Source organism: Pseudochaenichthys georgianus, chromosome 12, assembly GCF_902827115.2.
Source record: "Pseudochaenichthys georgianus chromosome 12, fPseGeo1.2, whole genome shotgun sequence".
Lineage (NCBI taxonomy): Eukaryota > Metazoa > Chordata > Actinopteri > Perciformes > Channichthyidae > Pseudochaenichthys > Pseudochaenichthys georgianus.
Genome location: NC_047514.1, coordinates 8,214,752 through 8,228,520, shown reverse-complemented (window position 1 = coordinate 8,228,520; position 13,769 = coordinate 8,214,752). Strand labels below are relative to the sequence as shown.

Below are 13,769 nucleotides of genomic sequence, written 5' to 3'. Positions count from 1 at the left end.
TTTTGTTAAAGTATAATACTATTGCTGCTTTACACTTGAAGAAGATCAGCATATATTTACAGTAAGAAAGCCTCCAAAAAGATAATCTGAAGTGTTCAAACTTTTCAAAATCACTGCGGATATATTCTTGCAGTGTCAGTCTTCTTTACTTTTTCCAAACTTTCTTAAGTGTCTCACATAGTTTGCCTTCTCTCACCCCTCCTGTCTATCTCCCCCTCCCCTCATCTCCTTCTTGTTCCTGCATTGTTAAAAGTCTTTCTCACGCCATTCTAGGCTGTAAGCCACATTCATTATAGGGGACAACGAGGCAGATCGTAAATAAATAAAACAATTTCATGCTTCCCGGTGCACTTCTGAATTGTGAGTGGGAGTAAGACGATTCTCAACTGTCCTTGTTCATCCGACCAAAGCTGGGACGAAATTACATGAGATTGTGTGTGTGTGTGTGTGTGTGTGTGTGTGTGTGTGTGTGTGTGTGTGTGTGTGTGTGTGTGTGTGTGTGTGTGTGTGTGTGTGTGTGTGTGTGTGTGTGTGTGTGTGTGTGTGTGTGTGTGTGTGTGTGTGTGTGTGTGTGTGTGTGTGTGTGTGTGTGTGTGTGTGTGTGTGTGTGTGTGTGTGTGTGTGTGTGTGTGTGTGTGTGTGTGTGTGTGTGTGTGCATACTGTGGGTAGCTACAAAGTGAACCCTCAAGGAAGCTCCAGACTCATCAAATGATAACTTAAAGCTTTCTTGTGTCAAGATGATCATAGGATAACTGATCTTTAATTGTAAAGGCTTCTACAGTTAAAGCCTTTCTTGTATGGATTTTCTTTCTTTTTTTGGTCAACTCTGACATGAGCCCACCTAAGCATAATTAAGTACTACATTATTCATTCATTGTGAAGAAAATGAATATAGTGTAACCTAATTTCAAAGGGGGAATATAGCTGCAGTGGCTTTTCATCCTCACCATTAAGTCATCTGTCACTTTCATCCTTTGAATTTACTGGATATGAAATGCTCATATTCAGGTTTAATGTGTGGCTTCTCTGTGGAGGTTAAAGGGGAACAAGGTGTTTTAGGATTAGACAGGAAATAGAGACTTCATTCAATAAAAGTGAAGATTTGAATAACAGCTGGTTAAAAATATGTTGTTAATTAATAAATAATACCCTGGTTCTAGTAAAAGTATGCCTCACTTTTACTTATATATGAGATTACCAAATTAGTGGTCAGGACTTATATTAGATGGATTGATGATTGGCTATCTGGGTACAGGCCAAGGGGCCCCAAGATCCAGCCCTGCCCATTATCCACCTTAATAATGTCAGTGAAAGAGACATGTATGAAATAGAAGTCACTTCAAAATGACCACAAAGAAACATGAAACAGCTGCAAACTAATCTTGTCTTAGTGTTATTGCATGATGTTAAAATTGGTTTGCCATGCATTTAGTGATGGATTGTAAACATTTGAAATTTAACATTTCAGTGTTTCTCAGTTACACGGTTGTTGTTTTAATAAATCAGACACTGATAGTGCAGCGCTGTACTGTACCTCTTTTTGCATTGTGTCCCTAACAAATCGTTTTGGCGCTGATCAGGGGGTACTTAGCTGACAAGTGGGTACATTATTGAAAAAAGTTTGAGAACCACTGGTCTATGGTGTCAACCACAGACCTTATTTCGAGCTATTTTCCAAAATCCTATGGAGAAATGTTATTGCTTTTTTGTCGAAGGAACCCATGCGCTTACTTCCGGGTTTTAGGACGCGTCACTGTGGCACTCTATTTGACCCATATTGAGCAGAGCATATTAAGACCAAAACTCATGTACAACAACTTCCTTACTTGCAATACATAAGCACTAATTAGAGGTTTGAGGAAAAACTCTCAACTAATGGCCTATTACTTCTAGAACATGGTCATGTAGAATAAGGCATTAATAAGTGTTTTATAATGACTAATAAAGAGCCAATATACTGCTAATATGCATGTTAATTAACAACTAGTTGATGGTTAATTTGTGTACCTTAATATAAAGTGTTACCAGAAACACAAAGCAACAACGAAGAGACATCAGATGACTCCAAAGAAGAAACAAAGCAACTTCAAAGAGACACAAAATAACTTAAAAGAAATATGAAATGAACACAAAGAGACACAAAACAACTACAAAGAGACAAGAAATTAACACAAATAGACACAAAACAACTACAAAGAGACATGAAATGAACACAAATAGACACAAAGCACTTACAAAATGACACACAATAGTGCATGAGCGGACATTGCCGGCAAGTAGGGGTGTAACGGTATCCGTATTCGTCCCGTACCGTCACGGTTCGGCACATGCAGTCACACGGCAAATACGCCTTTTTTTTACGAGTGGGAAAAAAGTCTGTCATTCAGGGCAGTATCCACTCCACTATTTATAATCCAGGGGGCGGTATTGCGCCTAAAAGCTGTTTGCCAGCCGCCCTTAACAACAAATGAAGAACAAGAAGAAACAACAACAAAACGAACTAAATACAAGAAGAAGAAAAGTTAGTATGGCGATTTCAGATAACACACAGGAGCTAGAACCCACCTGCTTCTTTTAAATCAGCTGTGTGGGAACATTTCGGGTTCCCTGTGGACTACAATAACATGAAGTGTGCGAGTGGTGGATCGGACAAGGACGGTGTGTCGGCGTTGTTCGATAGCGGTGCGGTATGCTAATGGTAACACAAGCCAAACATGCTAAATCATATCAGAAGGCATCACCCAGATTTGCCAATCACCGGAGCCCGGCAAAAGACAACAGCAGTTCAACAGCTGATCCCCGCTGTTTTTAAGAAGCCAATACCCAATAGACATGAAAGCCCTGAAACCAAAATAAATAACGGAAGCTTTTGGCATAATGTTTTTCAACGACTTTGCGCTCTGGAAACACTTTCTTATTATTTATGATGTAATATTTTCAAGACATTCTTTTTAGTTTTACAGCTTGGTGAAACCTTTTAGTTTGACATCAGCCATTATAGATAGTATGGCCATCTGAGTGTGTGTGGTGCTGTTTGTGGTTTGTTTTTAACTGTTTAATACAGTTAATTATTCAAAATGTCAGAGTTCCTTATTTTGAAACTGAAACGTGCACTACTGTTCAAAAATAAATAACAACAAACCTGAAATTACGCATTTGGGACTTTTTTTTGCTTTTTCTTGTTGTACCGAACTGTGACCCCCAAACCAAGGTACGAACCGAACCGTGACTTCTGTGAACCGTTACACTCCTACGGCAAGGTATGACCCCCCCATATAGTCTGTAGTTTCGAGATCTCTTTTTCTGCAGGTCTCCCTTGAAAAAGAGATCATTGATCTCAATGGGATTTTACCTGGATAAATAAAGGTTTTGAATTGAATTGAGATATGATCACATCCTGTAGTATTCATTTCATTTCAAACCTTTATTTAACCAGATTGGTCCCATTGAGATCATAGATCTCTTTTTCAAGGGAGACCTGCAGTATGACTGTAATCTATAATTTATTTTTGAAAGAAAGACAACCTGATACAAAATGGCCAAATTTGAATCTAGGATATTCAGCTTCTAGTCATTAAATTATGTGTGTGGGTGATTCTGTGCAATCATTTTGTTTCGAGGTTCAATTAGGGAGCTAATTCAGTCATCAAATGGCTGTGCTATACCTCTGCCGTATAGGGATGGGTATCGTTAAAGTTTTAACGGTACTACTATTTTTATCGACACCACTTATCGATCCGGTCCTTTAACGGTACTCTTATCGGTTATTTTAGATTTTAGAATAAATAATATTTCACATCAAAAGAAACAACCGTGTTTTAACAAATCGTAGTAAGTAATCTGATGACAGAATAGCTAAAACTTTAACAAAATAAATAACTCAGTTACGTCTAATCATTAACCCATGTTTGTATAATTGAGTTAACTCTGTGTGTTGCTGCTAGCATACATAACACCTGACATGGAAATGTTACTCGTGGATGGGGCTACAGAAGACAGTCGAACCCGGTGCATTTCTCCGTCTGAATGTGGTGCACTTTTGCTAAATGCTTAGACAAATTGCTCGTGTTACTACCCTTACATGCTAAACTCTTATTGCACTTTTGGCAACGAGCATTGTCCCCATCGAGACGGGTAAAGTTTAACCACACCTTGGAGCGCTTCTCGCCATCTCCTCCGTGTGTGTGTTGCTGCATGTAGCAGCTGGAATTGGAAAGATTGAAAATACTAAAAAAGAATCATAGGCGCATTTTGCAGTCTAGAAACGGAGTTGGCGACACTAAGACTGCAATATAATGTTTGTGTAGCATAATATATATGACATATTTGTTTAGATGTCTCCAGTAGCCTACCGATAAAAAGACCGATAACGTCGGAGCTTAACGGTACCATGGTCTTTGATAATTCAGCCCCGGGGGTCGGTACCCATTCCTACTGCCATATGTTCATCAGTAAAAATGCACTTAACACATCTGTGATTCTCTCTACATCTACAAAATGCTGGACACTTACTTTTTTAGACTTTTTTTCTCTTTACACAAAGTGTAGTTGCAGTTAGCACCTACAGGCTGTTATCTGGGATTTGATGTGTCTCTGACCAACACTAACCAGCTGTTACCAAATAACTACAGTTCAATAATGTGACTCTTAAGGCATTTTGTATGGAGGAGCCTACTGTATGTGTTTTTCCTAACCAGCAGCAATCTTATAAAAAGAGGAGGCTGTTTTTTTCACCCTTGTGGTTCCTTTTGCCTCCTTTAAACCTATGTTTGTAAAATGTCACTGCAGATGGAAGCACTACTTCTCTCTAATTTCCCATTTGCTGAAGTGCACTGTTGGATGCTGTCATCCAACACCTGTTCTGCCGTGAAACACATTTTAGATTCCACTTTCTTCTTTTTGTCTCGTTTGTTTTTGAAAAGCAAATTTACATGAAAGGAGATCATGCAGTCACACCTGGATGCATTAAGGGACTAGATGATGCATACTAACGCTTTTAGAGTGGAAACCTCATAATAAGGTTCTCAGAGGATGTACTCAGGCATTCAGCGGTATATCTTTATGCTAAATTGCAGATCTCTTCTGTTTTACTGCGGCACAGTCACAGCCACAAGAACAGCCTTTAAGCAATGTGTGTACTTGTTAGAATAGCCACACCATTGCCAGCTCTCTGGTTCCACTGTCATTGAACAGTGAAGATAATGGTCCTGCGAGTAGCTGTTTATAAAAATTAGACTTTTATGGTACCCTATGCCTGTTCACTTGCATCACCAGCAAAGACAATTAATGGGCTGAAGAGACTGTTGGAACCGGAGACTTAAAAGAAGAAAGAGGAACAGTTGTGTAGAGTTAAGGGAGGAAAGATAAGCGTTTTCAGGTCAAGCATGGACAGCCACAATAATGGAAATGATACCCTTATGATCCGACATAATTTCCCCCCTTTTCTTTTCTCTTCTTATTTCTAACCAATCCTATGTGACTACGTGCTTTACCCCGACATTAAGAGTTAATGTACACTCTGGTGTGGCATTTTGTTTTTATTGTATTATCACATTTATTACACTACCTTATTTTTGTATTCATATTTGTTGTGAGATTGCAGAAGATAGCTTGCTCTATTTAGCTACGACATCTTACATTTAATGGACCGCTCTTTTAATCCCTTAAGCGTGCATTTACAACAAATCTGGCATTTGGACATGTTAGTCCTCCAATTCATTTGAATATCAGAAATGTGTTTAGGCTGAGGAAGTGTGTAAGCACCGACCATAAAGTTGAAACAAAATAAACACAACTTGACATCACGCTGCAGTTCCCAATCAAGTACCTGCTGATCCAGCTCTGTACCACCTCCCCATGGAAAAGTACAAAGTGGTTTATCGTCGTGTAGTCGCTTGGCGTTAAATTAGCCATTTACGTGACACTTGCAAACTGCCTCAACGCCTGATTTATTGTGAATGCAGCGTTATTACGTTCCCTTCCAGTTGTGCATGTTGAATATTTATTTGACATTAGTTTGTGAAGTCCAAGACTGGATTTTTAAATCCTTACATATCCTATCCATCTTCCATTCCAGTATTAACAGTAGTGCTTTGTTAACAGAAGAACAATGTGTACATTTCTCATGCAACACAAAGCTCATACTCTATGGTTCGAGTCATATTAATACTTTAAAAGCCTTCGGGACTCCCCTCCCATACAGATTTATCTCTGCTTTGTTCCATCCCTGCACATGTTTCCTTTTGCTGTGTACTGTTGGACAAAGCTTATGTGGACAAAGATGTCTCCACTGACTGGTTTCATGTGCTTTTCCTCTCTCGCTTTCTTCCCTTGCCTATTTAATCTTTTTTACACGTTTACTTGAAGAAGGTCACTATGCGATTAACATCTCTTTCTCGAGGGAGAAAGTTGTCTGTCTGCTTTCATCTGTCTCATATCATCCCCATCACTCTTTCATATTTTAATTATTCATTTTCTGAAGGTCATATGAATAGAGATGCCTGTCTGTTTGCTTCTTTCTATGTATGTTTACCTGCCTCCTTATACGTTTATATTCTTGTGCTTTTTTGATTTCACCCTCTGGTTTTATATCTTTATGTGTGTTATCGGCCATTCAGTTTGTAACCGCCGCTATCCAGTCCCTATTGAAATGTCATACAGGAGAAAAGGTCTCGAGAAGCTGAAGTGGCAGGCCACTGTTTTCCCATAGTGAGTAGGATCGAACAAAGACTGGGTCATTCAATATCTTCTGAAAAGCCAAAGTATTTAATTCCTCGATCTCCCTGTCCCCACTCAGTTGACAAGTGTTCAGAAAGATAACATGTATACGTGCCTCTTCATCAGGAACTGAAAGGCAGTTACAGTTTCCCTGAATATTCTCAGCTTCAATCTTTGTCATCACTGATTTATTTCTTCACTGCGTCCTCATCCTGCTTCTAACAATCTATTTCTCATAAGAGGTGCATGGTGACCTTAAGAAAACACTACAATAATGATAATTATATTAATCCTTAGTCATTTTATGAAGGAGACTTCTTGTCAGAGTTGGAAGTAGAGTGAGACCCTCTTGCCTTGCCTTATATATGACCTTTATAACCATTGAGGGTTGGAAAATAATGGTTATTTAGTGCATTCTTGTACTGCTGAGTGGTCTACATCATGCAACTCAATAGTATCTTTCTTTAGACTTCCCTTCATTTTAGATTTTCCTCATGATTCAAACTCCATGTCCCTGGTTTCCAATGCAGGTTATGTCAAATATTTGAATTCTCAAGCCGATAGGCGTATGGCAGAGAACTGGGATGTCCGTAAAGACAGGGTGCGGCAAAAATTCACATTTCTTTGAACTCTGACCCGAGTTGTCTTGACCTATATGCTTGAACTGAAAGATTGACGAAAACATCTGTTTCTGAATTTCCAGAAGTGAACGAATTTGCCTCATCAAAACCAGACAAATAAGATACTCCAATGGAAAACATCTACTCTGTTTGGTACAAATACTGTGTAAGCAGCACAGTATGAAATCCTGGGTGTTTACGCTTGTGCACGAAATATAGAATTGATATGTGGTAAATCGTTGGGGTTTCCAATGACTAAATGTTCTTATCCAACCCTCAGTTAAACCAGACCCCCCGGAGCGAGTCACGGCGACCCCGATCCGTCACAACGCCCGGAGGCTGGAGGTGTCCTGGCACAGCCCCGCCACCTGGCCCGACATCGACAACTTCCCTCTGAAATACTTCCTTCGATACCGGCCACTGATCCGAGAGCAGTGGCAGCATGTGAGTAGCTCTGTTGTGTGTGTGTGTGTGTGTGTGTGTGTGTGTGTGTGTGTGTGTGTGTGTGTGTGTGTGTGTGTGTGTGTGTGTGTGTGTGTGTGTGTGTGTGTGTGTGTGTGTGTGTGTGTGTGTGTGTGTGTGTGTGTGTGTGTGTGTGTGTGTGTGTGTGTGTGTGTGTGTGTGTGTGTGTGTGTGTGTGTGTGTGTGTGTGTGTGTGTGTGTGTGTGAAAATGGAGAGTTTACCCTATCTTACGTTTTTCCTTCAAAGTCATGATTCAATTATGTAAATGATGCTGTATGATGTCCTTTTGTTGTTCTGTTTATGTTTTTATGTTTCATGTGGAACTACTTGAGCAGGTCTCCCTTGAAAAAGAGATCAATGATCTCAATGGGATTTATCTGTATAAATAAAGGTTTGAAATGAAATGAAATTAATTCAACACATTGAACTCTGGTGAAAACTGAACACATGGACATTAATCACACTTTGTTAAAAGCAAACTCCTCACATATGAGTAGCTTTGCTCTTCCTGAAAAAAAAAAGAAATCTGGCTGACACATGTAATGACTGCGCCATGATCCAAAAAAAAAAAGGTCAAGAGTGTGTATCCAGATACAACTCCATTACGGAAAGCTGTAAGTCAACATTGAAAACCACCTGCTACATTATGAGTCATTATTTGGTCATTTGGAAGCCTCTGGTGAGCATGTCTTATTTCTTTTCTGGAAGTGGAGCTCTGAAGAAAAAGTCTGGCTATCCTCCACTCCGCAGATTGAGTTTCACCTCATCGCAGAAATATTTCTCAGAGGGAATTGGCACATTTTATTGAAGCAGGATAGATTCTTAGATCTAATTTTCTGTTCAACTATAGAACTATGGGGATTTATTTTGAGATAAAGACACTCTTTGTCCAGGGAGACGCCTCTGAGGACAGTTAGAAGTAAAATGGGCCAACCTGTAGCCGTTTGAGTTTGATCCCTAGTCAGACAGACATAATCGCTCAGCTTCTTTGGTATATGTTACTGTATCTGATTATTTCTTGTGGGTTCAGTTCCCTCAGGGCTTCTTATAGTAAAAGCACATGTGTCCACTATAGGATTCCTGGGATGAAAGCTCCCTCTGCTAACGTCTAACATTGCAAGCGCTATTATCATGCCCGTCAATGGAGCGCAAAGGTGTTGTTCCAAGAACTAGGGTTACATCCTCACATTAAAACACACATATGAGTTATAAACCAATACACACTTTCTTTTTAACTCACAATTTCCATTTCTGTATGTATCATTCAACAGTGTCTCTGTCTCTGTCATTAGTACACTATTTTAACGTTCCCACCATTTGTTATATCCCTCCCAACTTTCCTTTCTCTGAATTGAACCATTGTGAGGAAGTTTTAATGCATTTTTGTATGTAATGTTTGTCGTTTGTTCGCAATTAGTTTATTTGTTCAGACGGACATTAATATTGGGCACCACTTGGCGTTGTTTTCTCCCTCTTCAAACAGAGCTGAACTAAAAGATGAGAACGCACCTGAGATGAGAAAACCCTCAAATTATCTTTGCTTTTAATTCTCCCTCTTACTATGATGCTTTCAAACCCTTAACAGTGATGAATAGAATATTAATTACAGCAATTAACATGATTGGTTTTAGTAGTAGTGGAAGTATTTAATACAAATATTTAGCTGGTGTTGCTTCTCACATGTGAGTATTTGCCCCATGTATAGTATCAACCATTAAATTAATTGACAGTTGTTAAGTGTTCACAAGAAATAATTAACCTGAATATGTTACCTTTATCTCAGAACATGTGACAGACATTTCCTTCTGACATTTTAAAGACCAAATGAATAATGGCGAAAAAAGACAAAAACACTTTGTCACAGTAAAACTAAAGTGAGTTTCAAAACATTGTATATACACCAAATATAGATACATATTATATCAATGCACAGACCTATATGTAGTCACACACACATATACTTTTAAAATCTACACACAGGCAGTTGAAATGAAGACATTTATGATGACGTGTCAGGTATTTGCGGTATAAATTAATGATTAAACGTGACACACACTCCCAGTTCCCCTCCTCGCCCTCACCGCTAATCAATCAATTTGTGAAGTGGTGCACAACGTTGAAAGGTAGGAAAACCTAAAGTCAATATTTGGATTGGGTAAGAACACATAATTTGGAAATTACATAAATACAGTTGTCGACAGCTGAAAAACCGCAGGGCTTTCACAGTGTTCTTTGATGAATGCCTCCACGGTCATGGTTGTAATTTCTGTAGCATTGAGTGTGGTTTATTTTTTTGAAAAATATATGTTGCTAAAACTTACATGTAAACCAGTCCACCCTCTTAAACACCTAGCATACCACTGCATGTTCAGTTGTAAGCGTATAAGCATAAAATGTATATATGTATCTGGTAGGGCTGTCAAACGATTACAATTTTTAATCAGATTAATCACAGCTTAAAAATTAATTAATCATGATTAATCACCATTCGAACTATGTCCAAAATATGTCATTTATTTATGTATATTGTTGTGGGAATGGAAAGATAAATGAAAGAAGGTGGATATATCCATTTAACATACAGTATCTATGTTTATTATAACATTTGTCTGCGTGTCAAAATGAAAGACAACCCACACACCTATCAATCATCAAACCGTGGGGTCTTAATTCATTACGTGTTGTTTTCTATCAACGGGGGAGTACTTCAGGAAAGTCGACAGAGGGGGGGGGGGGCGGCTAGTGGAGTACTTCGTGACCACAGAGTGTGAACGTTGTGATCAGCTGTTTTAGCGCAGTTCTCCAGTGAAGGGGGGGGGTCTCCCTCCGCAGCCGGTTGGCGTAGTTTTGGCACAATTCCGTTGTACAGACCGACGTTAACAGCAGCCCTGTCTGTGCACACGGAGACCGACTCTGTCGTCCGGTGATCTAACCGCCTTCTGGAAAAGCTTACAAGTACGTCGGTACGGAAATGCGCTTTGTGACACAAGTGACGGTACGCATTTCAGATTACGCACATAACCTGCGTACCAGTTAGTTATATGCACCCCTGTACTACAGTAAAAGTATTCTCCGTCGAGACTTCCTGCAACAACACGACGCCGTTATCTTGATTCTGATTGGCCAGAAGACATTATCAAAGATGTTCTATTGAGAAGTCGATCACTACGTGACAAAAGTTTTCAAAACCGTGGCTACTGAAATCAATCTTACTAACTGCTGTCTGTGCAATTTACTCCGCGAGTTGGCAGACTTTATTTTTGCTTACTTTAACATCATTTTTCATGGTGGGGCTAAGCCATTTCTTGGTATGGGTGTAGCCTACCCCAGCCATACCCTGGCGCTGCCACTGGTGGCACGTATGGGGTGGGCCATTCTGCACATGCGTTAAATGCGTTAAATATTGTAACGCAATTAATTCAAAAAAGTAATTACCGCCGTTAATGCGATAATTTTGACAGCACTAGTATCTGGTTATGACAGCTTTTCTCAGGCGTTTTTTCAGATTGCAATTACAGTTACAAGCACGCGTGGACATAAATCATTAAGTGGAGTTAAATGAGGTTGCCAAAACAAGACAAACTGTTTATTGGCCCCTTCTAAACTTAATTAATTATAGCCTCAGAGGTTGAATACTAATTGAAGTGCCTCACTTTGCTCAGAAACGTACTTTTTAATGTGGTGAAGAAGTGGAGCTGGGTGAGTGCGACTCTCACGTGTAACATTTTCAAATGTGTTTTGAGTCAGAAATGAAAGCGGTGATGTGATCACATTGATCTTCAGAGGAAACCATCCATCCTCTGGAGGAATGAAGGGAAGAAGCACAGGGATACTTAGAGTGACGGAAGCAAGGAAAAGTGGAAAAGTTTTGAAGTGGAGATGAATAGAGCAGATCGGAGAAGGAGAAAATGGATAGCAGACTGTGGTAGATATAGTGAGGAGAGGAAGCAGTATATAAGTGAGATAGACTTTAATAGATACAGGGGGTCCGCGGGGTCTTAAAAAGTATTAAAAGTTGATAAATCAATTTAGCGAAAATTAAGGCTATTAAAAAGTATTAAACGGCATTTTCCAAGGTATTACATTTTGTAGCTTGTTTTCAATAAGTATATAAATTGTCCAAAGAGGTTGTATTCTACAGTCTGCCTGAATGTAATCATGGCGTAGGTGTGTAGTGTGATTCTGTGTAGTTTATTTATGGAATCACGTTGGATCTGACGTCATCTGAACAGGACATCGTACGCTCACTGCTTGATAGCGCGCGAAGGTCCGTTCACGCCGGTTGTTAAACAACATCGTTATGGGGAAATGCAAGTTTGCGTCCAAATGGTTGGAAGATAAGGAGGAAGGACAATCAATACTGTATATAGTCAATGTGAGGTAAAGTGTGTCGCCAATGTAACCGGTTAAAACTCCAAGTGGTGATGAGGTCTTAAAATGTATGGAAAGGGTCTTAAAAAAGGTCTTAAAAGGTCTTACATTTGACATCAGGATTCCTGCATATACCCCAGATAGCATTTGGTGACAAGAAATGGCACCGAAAAGAGGAAACTAAGATATAATGTTGGATTAGGCATATAAGCCTGAGATCTAATCATTTGATTATTGATTTAAAAACAGATTGGATGGTGGAAAGTAAAGGTATGGTTGGGTAAAACATCAGTCTTATGTAGAAAGGATAATGATTAAACTATGGAGAGACGTCAGCCTCAAATAAAACGATAAATAGTCGAAAGAATGGGAGACGAGGAGAAAAGGGGAGTGCTAAGGGCTGCTTTGAAAGAGAAGTTTTTAAACTATCAGTTTCAAGGTGTTTCAAGTTAAAGGAAGATGGATGAATGGTTTAAGTAGATAAAAGAGAGGAATAACAAACACTTTTCAATTATGCTATAAAACCAAGAGGGGTGGAAAAGAGAGAGGAAGGGACTTCAGCCTTCAGGAGGAGACATTCTGATTCCTCTACTGTACCTAATATAGCTTTTACTTCCCACAATTATACCATTAGATACCTGTAACTAACTGGAATAACCTCTATCATTATTTGGTTTCGACATATAAAGAGCAACACAGGAAGTGTTTGATGCTGGCATCTTGACATTATGTATCGATATATTGGCCATTGGTCAAAACCCCTGAGGCAAATATTAGATTTGTATGCCGGTCAAATTTACACGTGTATAATATGCCACAGACACACACATATCATTGGTGTAAATCAGGAGTAGCCAACACGGTGCCCACGTGTCGCCAGCGGGGCATGTTCTAAAAATAGCTCGCCAAGCAAATCCAAAATGTAAAAAATATACAAAACAAAAAAGGAAATGTAATTAAAATAATCTACCCTATGCATAAATGAAACCTCAATCATAGCGAACTCTATCTACTTACTACAACTCTATATATATATATATATATATATATATATATATAACACCCCTCCTCCCCACAATGAATATTGACCAATCACGTTCTTGCTTGATTTGCGCGACCAGCGTTGCAGTCAGGAAGAAAAACAATGTGGAGCGGCACCTCACCATAAGGAGTTTGACCGTGATTTTCCTTCTGGCAGAATCTACACAACACATCAGCCCCATTGAAAAAAAGCATAGTTATGCCAGCCTATTCTTCTCGAAATCCCATTTGTGTCCCCCCACTTTACAAATATGTTTATTATTTTTTTTTTTAATGCAAGCCGTCATCGCCACGGAGGAGCACACAGCCTCTGTGAGCGAGCGAGACACAGAGAGAGAGAGTTAGAGAGAGCACACCTTTATCTATTTAATATAGTTGTACAAAATAAAGTAAGAAATCATTCCAATGTGTACTATAGGCAGTGATGCAAATTAGTCGCTTTTCGGCGCCTCCCGGTTTTTTAACGCTGATTTAGGTGACTTGTGTAATTCGTGGAGAACCGAAGAGTTTTCATTTTCGGGGGGGGGTCCGTCCGTCGGACTGACGGACAACTTCT

General features: G+C 39.3%; 1 protein-coding gene across 4 annotated transcripts in view; it reads left to right on the top strand.

Moving 5' to 3' along the window:
- The window catches only part of cntfr (ciliary neurotrophic factor receptor), a 272,556-nt gene that overhangs the window by 233,935 nt on the left and 24,852 nt on the right, over positions 1-13,769 (top strand). For all 4 annotated transcript variants that reach the window (XM_071204969.1, XM_034095981.2, XM_034095980.1 and 1 more), the window contains one exon: positions 7,619-7,782. In XM_071204969.1, the coding sequence (XP_071061070.1) occupies positions 7,619-7,782 (164 nt within the window). The remainder of the gene's footprint in view (positions 1-7,618; positions 7,783-13,769) is intronic.